At 41.0% G+C, this 12,250-nt stretch overlaps 2 protein-coding genes across 2 annotated transcripts; both read right to left on the bottom strand.

Annotated features, from left to right (window-relative positions):
- Nucleotides 1-378: 378 nt before the first annotated feature.
- Nucleotides 379-6,922, bottom strand: slc7a4 (solute carrier family 7 member 4). Its single transcript, XM_008305837.1, has 6 exons — nucleotides 6,847-6,922; nucleotides 3,882-4,945; nucleotides 3,444-3,772; nucleotides 3,066-3,404; nucleotides 2,807-2,915; nucleotides 379-1,074 (listed from the first exon to the last, which is right to left on the bottom strand). The coding sequence occupies exons 2-6, from the start codon at nucleotides 4,861-4,863 to the stop codon at nucleotides 857-859; spliced, it is 1,977 nt and encodes a 658-aa protein (XP_008304059.1). The 5' UTR covers nucleotides 4,864-4,945; nucleotides 6,847-6,922; the 3' UTR covers nucleotides 379-856.
- A 2,187-nt stretch (nucleotides 6,923-9,109) lies between these two features.
- dgcr6 (DiGeorge syndrome critical region gene 6) lies at nucleotides 9,110-11,815 on the bottom strand. Its single transcript, XM_008305847.1, has 5 exons — nucleotides 11,425-11,815; nucleotides 11,130-11,290; nucleotides 10,811-10,911; nucleotides 10,579-10,719; nucleotides 9,110-10,115 (listed from the first exon to the last, which is right to left on the bottom strand). Exons 1-5 carry the CDS (start codon nucleotides 11,526-11,528, stop codon nucleotides 10,038-10,040), a joined length of 585 nt encoding a protein of 194 aa, XP_008304069.1. The 5' UTR covers nucleotides 11,529-11,815; the 3' UTR covers nucleotides 9,110-10,037.
- Between the last annotated feature and the right edge of the window lie 435 nt (nucleotides 11,816-12,250).

Genomic DNA, 12,250 nt, shown 5'->3' on the forward strand with positions numbered 1-12,250 from the left:
AGCCAGTTAAAAAGTGAACACAGTTTACCGATATAGACTAATAGAGGTACATGCAAAACATATAACACAGATATAGTAACACACAAAAATGGGAGTGGAATGAACAGAAAACGTAAGCTAGTGTTACCTTTATAAAAGAAATATGATTAGTAATAATAGAAAAATAAATACATACATTATCTTATAATATAGGAATAAATACTTCAGGACAGTCTATGAGTACCAAAGGAGTCAAACTAAATGAATCCAAATTAATAAAACCTGTGGTTTCTTCTGTATCTATGGGGAGAAGATAGGATAAAAGGCATAAATGTAAACTCACAACTCTGTGCATTCCTCTGCTTAATTTAAACAAAATAAAAAATAAAACATGCAACAAATGGATGCTTACTCTGCTCAAAATGATATCTTTCAAAAATGTAGTTGGTTATCCTCCAAAAAATGTAAATGTTTCAGCTCCAGAGCTGTGTGAACATTTTTAAAAATCCTCCAGTGTTTGTAACAAAGAAAGCACCATATATAACCTACAACCGCATGGACAAACTGGCAAGGTTGCAAGAAGAGAGCTGGTCTTAAAGGATATAACACAACTTTGATGCTAAAAGTTTTACAGGACAGTAATAAAGCTCTCTACTGTACATTTGAGTATTACAAGATATACAAATATGCTTCACAATAAGACAGAGAGAGTGCATCCCATCCCGTGGTGTGCATACATTTGCAGAGCAACAAGTACAGACTGTCACACGCTAAAGGGAGTGAGATACAAAGAGTACACTAGTAATAGTAGAGCGCATGAGTGGGAGACAGCAGATAATACCAGGCAGTTGTACTGACGACTATGATTGGTCACATATCATCTCTTCCCTGTGTTTTCCTCGGCTGTCGAGGCAGTGGAGGCGGTGATGTGGTGCGCTGAGGAGTCCACTTGACCCTCGGGCTGGATGGACTGCACTGTCTCTACCAGGCTGCCGCTGGGTAGCACCACGTACCGGGCGGCCATGTCTTTGGGCTGCAGTTCCCGTATTCCCTCCTTACTGTGCCAGATCCCATAGCCAAAATACACAAAGAGACCTGGGAAAGAGATAGCATGGAACACTTGTGAATGCAGAAATCATTTCAATCAAAATAATGAGTGAAGAAACAAGACAAGTGGTACAAAGTTTGTTTTGTGTTGAAAGCATGGAGTTTACAATTTTCAAACTTTACTTGTTTTTTTGTTTTTACTTTAGATGACAGGACTGATTACAGTAGGGCTGTAAGGATTAAACAATGAATTGATTGATTTTCAACTATAAAATGAAGTATCAGCTTTCCCAAGTCCAAAGTCTCTGATTCCAGCTTCTAAAGTTTGAATGTTTTCTGGTTTCTTTACTTCTTGATGACAATAAACTGAATATCTTTCGCTTTGAGAGGAGAGGGAACATTTAGGGAACTTTTACCCCCTTTTAAAAAAAAACAACATTTTCAGACATTTTATATACAAAGCGACTAATTGATTAATTGAGAAAATAATGAACACATTAATTCTCAATGGATATAACTGTTAGTGGCACACTACCTTACAAGCATACAAGCATGCTAGCACTTCAAGATGAATACTTAAGGGAGCATGCTGACATCCGTATAAGTACACAGCCAGCAGCTCATTATGCAAGCATAGGTATAGCATGCTAACATTTGCCAGTTAGTGGTAAACACAAATTACAGCTAAATCTGATTTGCATGTAATTTGTTTTGCAGGTATTTAGCCACAAGCTAAAGTTTTAAAAATACAATTTTGATCAGATGATATGGCCACAAAGAAAAATTTGATGATTGCAGTGAATATTTTTTATTTAAAGATTATTATTTTGCATTTGCCTTTATTTAGAGCAGTGCAGCGCAAAGAGATAAAACGTGTAGGGAAGAGAGGAAAGGAGTGAGAATCCCACCAGGGCCCACTTGGCTATTAGGTCTCCCCAGGCACAGCTCCTCTTATGGGGAATATGAAAAAGTGTGCTAAAATGGAGCAACAGATGAACAACTAACACACGAACACTGCCACCCTGCTAGCTAAAAAAATATCAGAGGCCCTCACTTCAGTTTCTGAAACTACGTTTGCAGCTTTGTGTTTACTCTGGTGCAGTATTGATCACTAATCAGTCCACATTAACTCTGAGATGAATGGTGAAATCTCATGCCTTTTCGTCAATGGCCATTATGGAAGGCAAGTGTCCATTTCTGTCTCTGGGGAGGGAAAGCTTAGCCAGAGGCCCTGTCAAGTGTAATATCCCGCAAGTGTGCATCTTGTTAACTTGCAGCAGTCTGACAGTGGTGTTTAAATGGTTTAGTGGTCCAGAGAAGCCTTAAGCTAATGCAGATAATCATGTTTCTCCAGTGATCCTCCTCCTCACTGACGGGACATTAACACTGTTTGACCACCACCTACATCCTCAGAGGATTGCTGACGAGTGCCCAAAGTTTCTCTGCTTTCTTTGAGTGCAGAAAGTGCTTGTTTAGTCTTTTAGTGTCTTATTTTTGTACAGTAGGTTCACTGGCAACAAGAGGCCAGGTGCTTTATGACAGTTAAAACTACTTCCTGGCTTAACCTTTACATCATATCATGTGTCAACTCCAGACTAAAGATGAGTATTTGTGGAGAGAGGAAGCTTTGATACCAGTATTCATAGTAAATGTATTTGATCTTCTTTTGAGTAGGGCAAAAAAAATGTTTTTCAATTATATGTTTGAGGAACTATGCAAGAGAGAAGTTTTTATTTGATCACCACATAAATATGCTGTCTAAGATCTGATGCTTTCTTACCAATGGCAATCCACACAGTGAATCTAATCCAGGTTAGAAGGCTGAGCTTCATCATGAGGAATACATTAAAGAGGATACTGGCACCCGGAGTCAGTGGAACCAGAGGTACCTAGACAACAATGATAACAAAAAGGAAGAATTTTATTTTTTTTAAAAACATTTAATCAACAACACTCAGTTTGTTGAACACATATTAACTATATATTGCCTTACTTGACCAAATAACACACAGACTTGAATAAAAACGATTAAATCTCACCTGGAATGTTTTGTTGTTTTTTTGTGGCTCATGAACCCATATCAGCGCCAGGCTGACGATGTAAGCTAAGCTAAAAATCACCAGCAGCATCGTGAAGCTCCAAACTGGCAGTTGCAGCTGTTTGTTTCCAAATTCCAACACAACGCAGAGGGATACTGAGCTCACTATCAGCGTCAGCACACAGAAGGCCACCACCTCGCCTGGCTCACAGTCCCCCAGCAGCCTGTCCAGGTATGGTTCCCAGCAGGCCTTTAGCTGCCCAACCCCACGCGGCTCTTTCGACTTCTGCCTTTCCACCAGCTGGAGTTTGTCAGAGAAGGACTCGTACTGCTTCGGCTCCTCGCTGTCCTCAGTTATGGTCTGAGATTCTGAGGGTGCAGGGGAAGGCTCAGCGATGGGGTTCGGAGTGGTGGAAGCGGTTCCCTTGCCGCTGGTTTTCTCAGGCTGGAAGCGCAGCACGATAACACTTGCTGCCACAAAGGTGTAAGCCAGGAGGGTGCCGATGGACAAGAACTGAACCAAGGCCTCCAGGTCAAAGATCAGAGCCATGGTGGCCATGAGGATTCCAAACACCAGAATAGCATTGACAGGAACTTTGGTAATGGGATTGACCCTTGCGAAAATGGAGAAAAACAATCCATCCTCAGCCATGGCGTACACGATCCGAGGGAGGGAGAAGAGATTACAGAGCAGCACGGTATTCATGGCTAGAAATTGGAGAGAGAATACAAGTCAGAATACAGCACTAAAAAGTCAATACCACTGCTAAACATACTACATATAAATTGTAATTCTCAGTTAAAGGTTGACACTCACCACAGATGGAACCTACTGCCACAACAACTCCTGCCCAACTGTAGCCACGGCGGAAAAAAGCATCTGCCAGAGCCGAGTTGGGGTCCAGTGTACGCCAGGGAACCATTAGTGTGAGCACTGTGGAGACCAGGACGTAGGCTGTTGCTGCCAGTGCAAGGGAGATAGCAGTCGCAATAGGAACAGCCTTCTGTGGATTCTTTGCCTCCTCACTTGAGGAAGCAATTACATCAAAGCCCACAAATGCGTAGAAGCAAGTGGCTGAGCCTGCCAGTATTCCAGACATCCCAAAAGGTGCAAAGCCTCCTTGTTCCTGGCTCCAATTGGCTGGTTCAGCCAGCATAAAGCCAAAGACCAAGATGAAAACGATGACACCCATACTTATGAGGGAGAAGATGTGGTTGAGGTAAGAGGACACTTGAACTCCAAAGGAAATGAAGAAGGAGGCAACTACTAGAATTCCTGCTGCAAGTAGGTCAGGGTAATGGGCAAGGAAGGGCACGTGCCACTGCATAATGTGTGTCTCCGTGAAGTTCTGGATAGCGTGGTTAAAAATGGAGTCTAGATAGCCACTCCAGGCACGTGCCACGGCCGCACCACCAATCATGTTCTCCAGAATCACATTCCAGCCGATGAGAAAGGCCCAGACCTCTCCCACGGAGACGTAGGTAAACATGTAGGCAGATCCTGTTTTGGGAATACGTGCTCCAAACTCTGCATAACAAAAGGCAGCCAGTAAAGACGCAATACCTGCGAAAAGGAAGGATATGATGACAGCAGGCCCAGCCGTGTCTTTAGCCACTGTTCCTGTGAGGACGTAAAGCCCAGAGCCCACCATGCCGCCAACACCCATGAGAGTCAGGTCCAGGGTGGAGAGGCAGCGCTTCAGAGAAGTTGCCATCATGTCATCATCTAGTGTCTTCAGTCGGTTCAGTCTCTGACAAAGGCGCACTGCTGGCGCACATCCCCTTGGACAAGTTGCCATAGCTACAGAGTCAGACAGGCCAGCTAGGCGGGTTGATGTTGTGGTAGTCACACTGGAGCCATTACCTGTCTATGAAGATGACCTGCAAGACAGAGCACAACATTTATTAAAGTGTACACCAGAACAGGAAAAACTACTGCAGCTACTACATTCAGGATGTACTGCTACAGTCGGTATTTTGGAGTCTGGTGCTTGGCTCAAAATCTTCTATATACTACTGCTAATTGACCCATACCAGGGTTGCATGATATATCGCATTAGCATCTACATCGTGATGCGCAGGTTGTGTGCAAATTCTACGAGATGCAAAAGTCGATCTCAGAGAGCATAATTCAATCTGATTTGACTTTTTTGATAAATGTTGTTTTGGGATTTTCTTTAAAAAACATAGAGTTCCACATGTGCAAACAAATGAGCGAGAAACTGGGAAGAAACACAACATACACCATCAGGTGTATGGAAATATTTCAGCTACAGAAAGCATGATGTTGACTGAAAATGGCTACTTTGTCCGCAGTGGCTGGCAGTTGTTGCCACCACAGGAGGCAACATGACTAATTAGTCTTACCATTTAACTTGGCCCCACAGAGCTGTGTATGATGAGCGCAAAGCCAGATCTGAATTGAAATCAAAGCAGAAAGCTATTCTGATGCCTTTGGCAGTGCCGCATCATATGAGAAAGGTTCCAAACAGCTTTTCTTGATCTTTTTTTAAAATTATTTTTTTATTTTCCGCACAGATGCCCCCTCCTAAAAAAGAACCCAAAACATTCTAGAGTAATTCATTCTGTCTAAATGGAGTTAGTCAGCTTTCTAGTTTAAAAAAGGCCTGTATTTAAAAAAATATTCTATATATATTAAAATACTCTACAGCTCAAATCTATACTGGAATATGTAAGAACCAATGCATTCTGTGCCACTTTTTTTTTTTTTTTTAATTTAGAACTGCCTTCCAAGTTTGGTCTCTATCCAAGAAAATGATCTGTTCACTCTTGCCTATACAATAAAAACCTAAATTAGGAGTGACATGAAATTCAGGATTTAAATTTAACAGTATTTTAATTCCGTTGGTGTGAATCTGGAAATCATCTGATGTGGGAGACTCCTATGGTCTTGGGTCCCTTTGAAATAAAGCATGATCTTATTAAAAGTAACACAATCATGGAGTTAAAAGCTTAATAAAATCCACGTGTCTTTTGGACAAACATGGTATTCAGTAAGCTGACCTTATTAATTACATTTTTCCAGAGCCTCTAACAACAGCAAAGCTTGAGAGACATGTTATGTTGTGAGAAACGTTGTGGACTCAACAGCCAGATGATACCAAATTTACATATCTCGCTTCATTATTATTTTACAGTTTCTGTGTGGCTTTTCCACCTGCACATTGTCATTTGTATTTCTGTTTCCGCACTATGAGGCCACAATGAGTGGCTCTGCCCCGAACAGGCCAGTCCACGTCATCTAAAAGCTCCGGCTGAAGTGTGAGATTGCAGCATTATAAAAACAAAAAGCAAACAATAGAAGCACTATCAGTCCATTGGCTTAGCTGAGTCTTTTCATCAGTTGTACACAGTGTTCATCTTCCTGGACCAGGCCGTGCAACATCCTACTCTCAGCCTCGATGGGCATATGGCGACAACAGGATGCCTCCATTATAATTACGTAACGCTTTATTCCCCACTAGGAATAAAAGCGCTCTCATTCGGGACTGTTTTACAATAAATATCCAAGCAAACATACCCACGAGCAAGAAAGAAGAAAGAAAGAGCAGACGACGATTCCAATGAGCGTCGTTTTAAATGTCAAATTAATAATTTATAACAAAATGGAAACGAGGATCGTTAGTGCATCAGTCTACCTCTCTCCTGGATGGAAACGCTGCGCTGCATCGCACTTTTTTTTTTTTTTTTAATTTCTGAGTTATGTGTGATTATTCCATCACTGCTCTCTTTAGGAGTAATAAAATTAACAATGCGTTTACCGTTGCTGCTGTTCGGGGTCTCTCATCGGTGCTGTTAGAAGTTGCCGGGGCGCATCGTCTGGTGATGGAGCAGAAGGTGCACCGAGCGATAAAAACCAACACGCGCTGCCTGGACTGCTTCTTAAAGGTACACACACCTTCTGCACAGGGAGGGCTTCCCCGCCGCGCCCCACCCTTATTATAGCAGGACATCCGCGGGAGGAGGCAGGCAGGCAGGGAGGGTCTCAGGGAGGGGTGGGGGGTGCCCGGACCAGAACGCAAGGCAGCAGTGAACCTCTATTTAAATAGCTCGTATGGATGTCATAAAAAACACAATTAAAATGGGACATTCACCATTGAAAATAGTACCATGTTTGATCACATATAATTTTTTATACCAAATGATAGGCAACATATACAGTCGTCCTCAAATGTATTCATAGCCTCCCATTAAAGAAGGAAATAAACAGATGGCACTGAAATAAGTTGAAATTCACAAAAGTAGTAATAAAGAAAAATTTAATGAAAATCATGACATTGCTATTGAATTGTGGTTCAAAAGAAATATTTTTTTAAAAACAAACAAAAAACAAAAAACAAACAAACAACAAAAAAACAAGCATGATGGGACCAGTGAACTAATATTTTGTTGAACAACCCTTTGAGCCAATCACTGCAAGTGTTTTCTGTAACTCTCAGTCAGACTTCTGCACCTGTCCAATTTAAAAAAAAAAAAAAATTCTTTTAAATGACAATTTAAAAGCTATGTTTTGTTTCACTAAATTATAATTTACCAAATTTTTATTCATTATTACTTTTCCAGTTTCTAGTTATTTGAGTGACTATTGTGAATTTTGCCTTTTCTTTAATGGAAGGGTATGAATACATTTGAAGAAAACTGTATGTATCTGCGTGTAGCAGGTGGCAGGTTGAGGACTGGATTTCTAGGAGGGTTATGATTATGAATGGGTGGGGGCCTTCTGAGGGTTGGGTGCTCCCTTCCTTGTTGTTGCTGATGTTAAAAACAAGGGGTCTAGAAAAGTGGTCCCACAACCGCAGTCTTCTTAATGTGGGGAATTCAATATGTGATCAGAGGGGTACACTACGAAGCAAGTTTAACATTGCCGTGCTTTCTTTGTGTAAGTCGGCTTGACAAAAACTAAAGCCCTAGTCAGGGATCATGGGTATCACGAAGGTGGTTATCAACTTTCTTTGTCAGCTCGGACTTTCTGTTACAGACAGTGTGCTCACCTAAAAGGTGCGGTTAACAAACTGTGTGACTCTTTTTCTGAACAAAATAAAAGGATTGTGTGCAGCTGCTTCAAACAAGACATTGTTTTAATGGAGAATAATGAGGAATATAAAAATGTATTATGGTAAAAAGCGTTGCTTGTGCAAATACATGAATGCTGGTAATAAACTGTTAAATGTGCGCAATATTTATTTTACTGATCGGTGCAGCCTCTTATTTGTAACTGACAGGTGCACATTAAACATGCTAACCTTTAAACTTCATATATTTAAACATGATCTTGTATTGAAGTGCATTTAGGTCTGACACTGTGCCATCATGCAGGATACCAATTTAATTTTTGGCTAAATCAAAGCGAAATGAATGTTCTTAATTGAATATTCTCTGTAATAAATACCAGTAGAATAATCCATTTTGTAATCTGTTTACTATCACCTGCAGTATCAGCAGAGTAAACAGACTTGACAGCAAATCAGAGCCAAACATAAAAACACATTTATGTGATTTCTGCATCACCAACTAAACACGTCTGGTTCTCATGACAACACGATGCATACAATGTGCGATACTGTAACTGCACGGCTTCATTCAGTAATATTAGTAACACAGATATAACACATTTTCTCTGTTGAGAATCTGTATTGCTCCCAGAGAATCGTCAGGAACCGATTTGATTAAAGGGAGACGCTTCCTCCAGCTGATTTAAATCAGAAACTCTAAACATAACCTGCTCCCGACCAGGTTAGCTCCACAGCATCAGTTACCATGGAGATCTAGCAAGTAAAAACAGAGCCACCTTCGTGATACTGAAAACTCTGACTTTAAGCTCAACATACCGCGCCAACCCACTAATCCCGCTTCATAGTACAGCCCTCAGAACTCCTGATCATGAAAGCTTTATAAGTGATCATCTTGCACTCAGTCAGTAGCCAGTGTCAAGAACATAGATGCAATATGATTCCTGCATTAAAGTACATCTGGCTGAAATTGTGCATGTTAGGCTTTACAAATGAAGATAAACCAACACAGAGAGGATATTACTTCTATTCAGCTGCAGATTTATTTGCTCATGCATCCATTTACTTTTGGTGTCCAGTAAAGATACCCACAAACAGCGCAAGTTGCAAGTGGCAGCTCTGTGTATCATATTATTGATTAAAATGTTCATTGAAAATATCTGTTTAAATGCACTGGTGTTGGCTCACAACCCAATTTGGACCCATGGAACCAAAACAATTAAAACAAGCTGAACAGGTAAAAAAACAACAACAACAACAGCAACAACAACAAAAAAAACTCCTTATATAAAGTCTGCTCCAAAAAGAGCTACAACATCATGACACCATCAATGAACAAGGTTTTTGCACAATAAACTTCCACCATTGCAGACAGCAATAATATTTGGAAAGTTGCAAATGATTGATTTTCTGTTGCTCAGAATTTGGTCTCACATAACCAATGAAATTTCCCCTCCACCTGTTGTTAACTGCTTCAGAGGCATCAGGAGACACCTATCATTCTTAGAGGCTCTTGTGAGACCATCTCGCTGCTGGACGGTCACAGCCTATGACTTACAACCATTTCTGTTGTCCTTTGTGTCCTTAAAGGTGTTGACAATGTGTCTCTAAAGGATTTGCAACAAAGCAGCTTCCTAATTTCACAATGTGCAACATGGCATTTAAGTCGTCACAGCCTGCATACAACTCTCCTCCAGGACTTGAAACATCGTACTTCAATACCTGAGAACTAGGTTTCTTTCACAGGTTTAAGACAAGTGTGATAACCACACTCAGAACAACACATGTTCAACTTTTTCTGAACTTGTTGCTTCTTGGAGATAGCAGTATTACATGTTGGCAAATGCATGCTGAATCTCAGAATTGCTGGAATGTGATGTCTCTGGCCACAACATGTTCTTTTGTTTCTTCACAGGCAAATTTAGGTCTGTCTGTCATTGTTCTCATAGTATCCCAGATTGTGACTCCTTCTGTTGAAGTTTGAGGATCAATTCAAGAAGGTTCATCTGCATTGTCAGCTCCTGAAACACACAGTGGGTAAAGAGCAGTTATATAGGACGGACATCGCCATCTGCTGGACATTTGTCTTCATCACAAGCAGGTTGTTTTTAACTGTGGTCAATCTGCTGCTTATTGTCTGGACTATTTGAGTAGTTGTCTGGTCTACAGCTACAACAGTGCTGATCAGTGTATCCCAAAGCTTAGGATGACGTCTTTGCAGCATTACACTTTACAACGTTTATTATTACGTACAACCCCATGATATTCAGTTTACTGTCATAGAGGTGGGAAGAAACCACCAAATATTTAGCATATATTATGAATCAGATTTATTTTTTTTTTTAATTACTCAAACCATTCATTAGTAGTAGCTGACAGCTAATTTACTAATCGTCACAGCTCTCATTACACGTGCACATCCTCTCTGCTATTCTACCTTTTGTGACAATAGTACACAGTGAGTGGACAGGTATAGATATTTACCTGAGGATTAGTGGTGATATAAAACCCAGGGACTCCCGCCTTCTCGAGGGTGTTCTGCTGGTCTATTACTTTTTGATCGATTTCTGCCACAATCTTCTTGTCCATCATTCTTTGTTCCTCTCGCACACGAATTTCCAGAGCCTGTCAACACAACACACAACTGTTAGTATACTGAGAAGCACACAACATTTCCACATCTAGTAATCAGAGATCTTGGGATTTCAACACTTACCTCTTGCTCTGCTTGTTGGTTTGACTTGAGAAGGGCAAGGTTGTGAGACTTGCATGACTGCAGGGCATCTTTGTGTTTTCGTGCAAGATCTTGTTTAAGTCCTACACACAAAAAAACCCCCAATGAGGAGTAACAGTGATATTTGCAAATTACAACCTCCATCAGTCAGAATGTTTCAAGATGCAGGTTTTATACTTGTAATAATTTTGGACTTGAGGAGGCAGCTGGTCTTACTTAACAAATAGCCAGGTAACAGGCATAGGCATCCTTCTTGGAACAAGCTACATGTATAAGGTTTTCTGATAAACAGAGCACTAACCTTGGTGTTCACAGTGAAGCTTCTGCCTTTGGTTGTACAGATTTTTCTCGGTCAGATGCTGGATGTCCAGGAGGCCCTGCACAATCTCATATACTGTCCCATCTATGAGTGCCAGAGCCAGGTCACTCAGTGTGTTGTAGGATAGACGCTGTTGGAATGAGCTAAACACGGAAACGAAAAACAACTAATCAAAACATCAGGATGCAGATATAAATCGCACAAACAGGAATGAATGACACCATTTCTGGCATAACCTGTTTTATGTGTAGGCAGAATGTCCTGAAGGTAGCGATACCTTGGTAAGTCTTTGACCAAAGTCTGAAGCTCAGACAACAGGTAGTAATGTCTTTCTTGTTGTTTTGTAGAATCGACGTCAACGACTTCGGCATAAACATCCATCTTTTAACAGTAAAGATGAGACTAGCACAAGACGTTGGTAAACACAATTAGCTAGCTAACAACACGGGGTTCGGCCAGCTTAACTATATTATATCTGAAAGTTTTCAGACGAAATTAAGTTATTTATTATTAACCAGCCTGTTTCTAATAATCTTCGTAAGTTAACAAAACTCTGATTGAACCAACTGGACAGGAAGAAAGACTGTTTTTAGCTACAGACTTGTACTGGCTGTTTGCCTCCATTCAAGCTAACTAGGACCCCAAGCTGCCTGTCAGGATGCCTGTCTGTAATTGCGCTTGAAGTAGCGCGACGTATTCGCCAGATGGCGCATTGTGTCAAAGAGGAGACGCTCCTGAGAAGACCATGCTGATCAGGTATGACCATAATTCACGGGTATTGCACATTTGCGCGACGGCATATGTGAAAAAATAATTTTTAAAAATGCAATAGCCTCAATTACAGATTGCGAAATTCATGCTAGATATGAACATAACGGAAAATGTAACAATAACGCATATTATTTGGTTATATGTATTTAAGGATTGACATTTCTGATGGTCTATCCATTGAACAAGGTTAACAGAGCAGCCTGAGACACAGCAGCCCGGTTCTGCTGCCCACACTGTGTCTGACCTGCTCCACTGACTGGACTGCACGCGCGCCTGAGTCGCGCGCTACTGGTGGGCTGTGCGCCGTCACGAGCTGAAGGTGTCATGAAACG

Source organism: Stegastes partitus, unplaced genomic scaffold, assembly GCF_000690725.1.
Source record: "Stegastes partitus isolate 25-593 unplaced genomic scaffold, Stegastes_partitus-1.0.2 Scaffold44, whole genome shotgun sequence".
In the NCBI taxonomy this organism is placed as follows: Eukaryota; Metazoa; Chordata; class Actinopteri; family Pomacentridae; genus Stegastes; species Stegastes partitus.